Consider the following 7,643-nt stretch of genomic DNA (forward strand, 5'->3'; position numbering starts at 1 on the left):
CTGAACCTGCTAGGTAGAGATCTTTTTCAGGAAACAAATATTTTTGTTTTACTTGGGCAAACGGATGTGATTCTAGATAAAACCACTGTATACACATTACAGGGAACCTTGACTGTAACAAATTACATGTTCAGAAAAATTCTTTTAATATTTAGGAGCTCTTTTCAATAATATCAAATGTGTCATTCTGTTGCTGGTAATTTGATTATGTTAACATTTTCTAATGACTACTTTGGCAGGACATCTGAGGAGCACCTAACCACATTTTAATAGTCCAATGCTATTGACATGACTCTTAAGATCAAAGAAATTCTGTAGTATGTTTGAGAGCAAACTTGAATTCACTGTGTGATTAATATGCAAATGAGATATTTGTGACTATTTAAGAGAAATCTTATTGCAGAAATGCTTAATACAGTAATAGCATAAAGATTTTTCTTACTTGAGCTGGGAATAGAAGCTCATGTGAAGAAGTGGTCTCAGTAGTGCCTGAGGAGGGTAGCATATCTGAGAGGTTTGAACTTCAAATGATTCATTCCATGTTTACTTCCTAAAATTAATGTGAAACTAATATTATAAAATCAGTTTTATCTTCTTGAGCTCTGAACCTCTTCTTTTGACACTGATTTATAATTGCTTCCCCAAAATATCTTTCCTTGCTGAACTTGAATGTGCATTAAATTAGAAGAAGACGGGTGCACATGACATCAGTAAGGCAAATAGTTACAAGCAAAGAGAACCCACTTCTGCAAAATGAGAAGACTGAGTCAGAGGAGGAACAACAGGTGAAAGAGCCTGATAATGAGAGAGATGATTTGGCGAAACAGAAATCTCAAAGCATCCTTCCTCAGCTACAAGATGATGTGATTTTTGTCAATGCCTCTATAACAAAAGCAGATCTGGAGACCTGGAAAAGACTGAAACTTTCAGGGGAGCCCAGGTATGGTTTCTGCTTGTGGGCAGGATTGGCACCCTGGGAAGCATGTTTAGCTTGCCACAATCTGCTTGTGTGCTTGTGATTTTAAACTTGAAGAATGCCTTGTTGACAACCAGTCCTTACCTATTTCAGTTTTCAGGAGGAATCCAGAAATCTCTACAGAGATGCTGTCTATCATGAAATGAAAGTGTGTCCATCATTTAGAGCACTATAGTAGTTTCACGGTCACTTTTCTTGTGGACGCTCTTGATACAATATCAGAAAGGTCCCTCTTGTCTTGTGGCTGAATTTGCTTTGAAGCTGCTTGAAGCTGAACAGCGCAGAGTTCCAAGTGGTACTGCTAATACAGTAGCAACTACGTTGCTCCTTACCAAGCTGTCTTCAGGACTTGGGGTGTTTTATACCTTGGGAGTATTACCTGAGGATCAGCATCTTTGCATTAATGTCTGTATACTATTTTGAGACCTGAGCTGATACATCAGCATAGCAGTGTATTCCAGTGCTGTGTAAATACACCAGCACTGTTTCTCACTGCAGCAGGGCTTTCAGGAGCCTCATGGTATAGTGTTTGTATGCTCTTGTTGTTAACAAAACCTCTACAAAGGGATCCAGTATAAAGCAGTTATTCTAATCTGTTTCCCTATGGAGATGGACTATAACATAGGCAGGTGATTTGTGGCTCCAGTAGGAAAGGATAACAACTCCTAGCCTTCCTGTTTAGGTGCATGCCGTTTTGCAATTAAAGATGGCTGTCTGTTCTGGCATTCTTCTAACAATGTGGTTATTGTATGTAATTCTAGCTCTAATAAATCAAAACTCAATCATTCTTTCATCCTAAAGATATTAGTAGTCTCTCCATTACTTTTGAGGTGACTTATTAAAATCAGGATTCATTCTGCTTGGTTTTGGGTATGTGAATTGCCCTTGCTAGTGCTCCCATGCCACTGTAACTCCCCCATGCCAAAGTGAGTTCTAGTTCCATACAGTTACATATAGTGCGTGGCCTGGGTTTATGTGAGCAGATAAGGAAACTGTGGCTTTGTTAGGGTGAACAACTGAATTCGGAACAGGCCATATGCTACATTCCTTGACCTCAGGAAGTGCTTCCAAGGATGTGCTCCAGACTTTTCCCCACAGATCTGCAGTATGTTTGGATTTTATATGTCATTGGGGACTCAGTATGCCACAGCTGTTTATACCTATGTCCTTGACTTTTAAAATAAAACCCCTTCAAAACCTTAGGAGCATTTAATTTGTTTTATTCTGAGGGTCTCATGTTGGGGACATTCTTTTATTCCTCATTATGACCAGTGAAGAAGATTTCAAGTGTTCCAGCAACACTCTGCCACCAACTGATACCATGGTAAAAGCAGCAGCCCAGGATGATTTTGCTGTCCGCAAAACCAGAGCAAACAAAAAGGCTGGTAGCCCCAAGCAGAAGTTTGTGCATTTTGGGCCAGTAACTGAGATTGATCAACAGAAATGGGACAAGCTCGTTATTGGCAGAGCTTCATCCAAGAGCAGAACAGAAGAGGAAAGCAAGAAAGACAGTGTGGAGAGTCAGTCTGGTGTTGAAAGCTCTCCTCCAACCACTGTTGTCAGTCTTGGGTTTGCTGAACACAGCGAAGTATCTGAGCCAGAAAATGAGTCCAGGTATTTGGTGTGGCTTAGGAAGTGCTACTAAGCTGTAAATGAGACCTGTTCTTGCCTGATGCTGACCTGCATGGGAGTGCACTGCAGCATAAACCTAAGAGCTGTTTATGCGCACAGCCTTGTTCAGAAGACATCTGATGTCTTCACAGTATCTTAACATGTTTAGGATTGCGCAAAACGCTGCACACAGGCCTTCTGAGCACTTGCTCAAAATTTCTGATGGGCAGTGAAGTCAGTGGTATCTCAGAGGGTGAGCTCTCATTCATGATCTTTCTGCTGCTTGAATTCCAGCAGCTTTGCTCTGCCTGCTTTCAGCACATTAGGAATTTGTCATTCAGCTTGCTGGCCTTACTGATCTTCAAAAAATGTTTTCAAACCTAATGGATTTACCTTCTTTTTGAAGATGGTGTACTGCTGCTCTGTGTTTCTGGCATTTGTCTGGAGAAGAATTATCTGGGTCGTTAACACATTAACAGTTCTTTCTTTGGCATTTCTTTAATCACTTAGTCTGTGGCTGCAGTAAGAATATGTAATGAATACTTCTAGCAAGCAATTCATTCAGCTACGTTTGTGTGTTTATAAAACATTGGTAAACTGAGTTAGACAACTCCTTTTCTTGCCTTTCATTTGACCTGAGAATGTTTTGTCTGTCTCATCCGTCCTCTCATTCTCATCACTAGTGAGGGTGGAGTCAAGTCAGGTACAGATGACTCTTGCAAGAGAATTCCATCACCTGTACCGGCTTCTGATGTCATCTCTGAGAAACAAACCCCATGGAGTTTGGGCAATCAGCAAGAAAGCACCAAGGAAGAATGTGACAGGAATGTACCAGATATTGAAAGAGATGATATGTTGGTTAGAAGAATGGGAACTTTCCCGAGGCGTACCGCTAGCTCCATTCCCACACATTGTCCTCCCCTGTCAGTACCTCCTCATCTGCTGCAGCAGCAGCAAGAGGAGGCTGTAGCTCATGAGAAGGATTTGAAGACTCTGCAGGAAGGAGAAAGGTCAGAGAACAGAAGCAGATCCCTCTGAGCCTGGTTTGTGTGTGGTGTTAGCTTGGATCAGTCAGCAATGTTGTCCCATTCTTCACATGGGCTTTAAAGATGTGTTTTACTCATTCATCATGGCATGTGTTCTGTTTTGTAAAATTACTTACAAGAATGTATCCTATGAACATGAAACAGCCTGTTTTCTTTCATAATATTTAAGTGCTTCAGTTGTTAATTACTGTTCAGCATGAAAATAGTCTTTCATCTTTTGGGGGTATTTCTTTTGCAAACCATGGTGCTTTGTCTAGATTTTTATGCCAGCTTCCAAGTGAATAATTTGTCGTGTAGATTTGTATGCAATTCCCAACTTCTAACGAATCACCTACATAAGTGTGGGGTTCAACAGATTTTCCTCTTACTCCCCGTGCTGTGGCTAAAGATGCCTAGTTTGCCTAGTTGTCCATCACTCTGAACTTTGTTTTGAGTAACATTACCTGAGCAGCCACTTGCTATACAAGCGAGCATTATCATGGAACAGTGTCACTTGTCTCTCTGAGCAGTACTGTCACACAAGAAGTGAAACAAGAACAGCTTGAAATCCCTCAGCTGCAGAGTGATGGAACAGAAAGCAACATGAAATTTCCAGACCCACAAAGAGATGACATGTTAGCCAGAAGAACTGGAGCTTTTCTTAAACAACCTGGGCCCAGTGTTAAGCAGTTCCTTCCCATGCCATTTTCAAAGCAGCAGAATAAGCAGGGCACAGCTACAGAACTTGCGAAGAAAACCACGAGGTAAGAAAGTTTTTCTCTGTGCCTTTTAGCTAGCCCTGTGGGCTGTTTGTCAAGATCTCTTTATCAGGAAGATTTCTGGTGGCCCAGTAGTGGCTTTTTTCATGCTTGTTCTCAGTTCTGTGCTGATTCTTTCTGCTCAGTAGAAGGCAATAGAAGGTTTCTGTACCTTTTAGTAGAGCCATGTAGAGACTCAGACCAGAGTTCTACCAGAGGCAAAATTCTAACAGTGTGTGGAAACAGATCTACGTAGCAATTACATTTGCATTACATTTGCATTACATTTGCAAAGGTTTCTGGTTGAATATGAGGTAATCATTACAAATGTTTCCAGCTAGAAATGGATATGCTGGATGTAGTAGGTTAGATGATTTTCTATGGCTTAATTAGTGCCAGTGACTTCCTAACAGGAAATCTAGAGATCCCAAGATTCTTTCTGATAATGCTTAATGTCTTTCTAAGCACCTTTGTTCAGATGTTTGAGTCTGTGTGAGTGTTGAAGCCTTTGAAAAGAGTTATCGTTTGGTGGTTGAGCCACATGCAAGCAAGAGTGGAAAGGTTCTTACTCATCAGCCTCTTCAGAGTACATGAGGAGAAGGATATGCATGCACCTGTACAGACATGGATGAAAAACTAGCTTACAGCTCTGCCAAGGGAAAACAAACCTGTCATCTACCATAGAATTCAACAGTGGCTTAGTGTTGAAAAGACCTTAAGTTGAATATCTTGGTTAAATTATGGACTTAATACTTCAATTTTCTGTGGTGTCTTGGACAGTTTATTTTCTGACTTAAAAGAATGGTACAAGCATTTGACTCTTAAAATGATGGGGTTTGCTCCTGCCTCACTTAGCTTATCCCCTGTCAGCTATTTGGGTTTGTAGGGGTTGTTTTTTGTTAATTTATAGTTATGCTTTTCATTATGTATATGTGATTTTTGAAATGTTGCTTAATACATCCCTTTGCACTACTGCCTTTGGCTCACTCAGGCCTGAAAAATGTCCACAAGTCTACACTAACAGTTCTGGAAAACCTGCAATAGAACCACTGCAAGAACAGCAGCAAGGGCAGGAGAAGGACAGTCTCCCACCTACAGGACAAGATGAGATTATTAGTACTGCCCAAGTGGGTGAAGATGGTCACAGTGAAGTCCACCTTGGTCAAACATCTAAGCTTCCGGAGGTTCCTGAGGAAAATAAAATGGAAACACTTTCATCCAAGGATGAGCGTCTGCAAATGTGAGCTTTCTGGTGTGAATCACGCAGCTTGTAGAGCCCTGTGTGCACTCTTCAGAGTTCAGATTGTGCATTGCCTGGTGTGTTTTCAATCCAGACTAAAACACTGTATGTCAGTAATACACATTTTAGAAACAAAAAGAATAGCTGTGTAATGAATTTTATTTTGATTTTTAAAAAATATTTAATTGAAAGGTAAGTGAAAGGAATATCTGATTACAGTATACATGTTGATTTGCAAGAAAAGTTTATGAAGAGGAGAGGCTAAAATGGACTCTGCTCATCGAGAGATGTTTATTCTATTTCTCCCATGAGAGAAATGTTGTAGTATTGACTTTTGCGCTTGATGCTCCTTTATGATAAATCCCAGATACAAATATGTGGTTTGCATAGCTCTAAACAAGACCATCATTTTAGTGGATGTCGCTGGTTTGTGTATTACCAGTAGCTTTTTTCAGCTATACTCCCCCACTCTGAGGAAAGAAAACCAAAACCAACTAACAAAAAACCCCAAAAAAACAACAAACAACAACAAAAAACCCAAACACAAAAACAAGACTTCCAAAATGAAAAAGGGCATTCTGTGACTCACTTTCTGACTGTGATATTTGTCTCTTTCATGCTTCAGTAACAGTGGTACTAAGCACTGCTGTGGAATGTAACTGTTAAGTTTTGTCTCCATTCATTGCATGTATGGCACAATGTAAATGCTAAGACATTGTCTATTTTCAGTAACTATTTTCTCCGCACATTTTAAATCTACTTCAGCAGATTTTTATAATGTGGGGCATAAGTATGTTTAAGTATGTTTGAGGAGGGATAGGTGCTGTTCTTATGTAGTTTGACCTCAGGATGCTCAGGTAAGTCTTGTTTGATGAATACACAGTCCCTGAACAGTACAGTTCTGTTTTGGTCAGCTTTACTAGTACAAGTGACAGTTGCACAAATTGTATGGGTCCAGTTGCAATTACTACTTAATGTATTTATCCACAATCTAATTTTATATTTGGTCTTGTAGATTCGGCCTCAGAACTCCTGTGTCTGATGACGCAGAGTAAGTTGTCTTGTGTTCACAAGATTCTGTTTTAAACAACTTACACTGCATGCTTTCCCATCTTTCTACTAATTTAAAATGCAGTTGATGCATCATTATTATTTTGCAGTGTTTCGGCAAATAAATTTTTCAGACAGCGCTGAAAAATGGAATGCAATATGGCTTACATTGCAGTTAAAAATAATTTCTATATAAAAGCCCATAAAAACTAAGCATAATACTAATGTCCAGCTGTTGCTTAAAGTATTGTTTCCTCTTTTTTTCTTTTATTTTGCCTTGGTTTTCTTCTGAATTTCCATTGCCTCTAATCAGCTACAGGTAAAGAGAGCTGGGTTAAATCTGGGTGTTGAAGGAAAAAATGAAATATGAGGAGGAACAGGAAGAAATAAAGAAATCCAAAAACAAAATAATGTCATCGTGATCTTCAGAATAATTACCATGAAAATGCATCTTTAGCTGAGCCTTTATTCTCCTTTAAAAACTTTATATTGAATCCCTTCCAGGTTAGGTTTAATTTAATAAGGTACTAAATTTCAATTTTTAAGCTCTTCACCTCAACACTTTACTTTTCATAGAAGGAGTAGAACTGACATTTATTACACTTAAAAATTTTAATTGTTCATGTATGCATACAAACTTCAGTAGAGAATAGTAGGCAATGTCATTTAGAAAGCTCTTTGGAAGTATTAGCTATTTAGAAGAGAAATAGTTGGGAATTACCCACATAGTAACACCCTTAATATCCTTCTGTTCACAGAAATGCACATGACCTTCTCTGCCTCCCAGATTAAATCCCAAAATAGAAACAGTATGGAGAGTTGTAGGGGTTTTATAATGAGTATACACAGAGACTAATATGCAATTTTTCACCCTTTGCTCTAATGATAAAGCTTAGAATCATGGACTGAGTGTTCTTTACAAGTTCTGTAATAGCTTTATGCTGTATAGAGCCTGTGTCCTCTGACTACAGAGTAAACATACT

At 39.2% G+C, this 7,643-nt stretch overlaps 1 protein-coding gene across 9 annotated transcripts in view; it reads left to right on the forward strand.

The window, feature by feature from the left end:
• LIMCH1 (LIM and calponin homology domains 1) overlaps positions 1–7,643 on the forward strand; it is a 110,726-nt gene that overhangs the window by 57,868 nt on the left and 45,215 nt on the right. For all 9 annotated transcript variants that reach the window (XM_017744491.1, XM_017744494.1, XM_017744493.1 and 6 more), the window contains 6 exons: positions 686–940; positions 2,249–2,590; positions 3,271–3,597; positions 4,143–4,376; positions 5,362–5,610; positions 6,626–6,661. In XM_017744491.1, coding sequence (XP_017599980.1) covers positions 686–940; positions 2,249–2,590; positions 3,271–3,597; positions 4,143–4,376; positions 5,362–5,610; positions 6,626–6,661 — 1,443 coding nt within the window. The remainder of the gene's footprint in view (positions 1–685; positions 941–2,248; positions 2,591–3,270; positions 3,598–4,142; positions 4,377–5,361; positions 5,611–6,625; positions 6,662–7,643) is intronic.

The sequence above is a fragment of the Corvus brachyrhynchos genome, unplaced genomic scaffold, assembly GCF_000691975.1.
Source record: "Corvus brachyrhynchos isolate BGI_N302 unplaced genomic scaffold, ASM69197v1 scaffold17, whole genome shotgun sequence".
NCBI lineage: Eukaryota > Metazoa > Chordata > Aves > Passeriformes > Corvidae > Corvus > Corvus brachyrhynchos.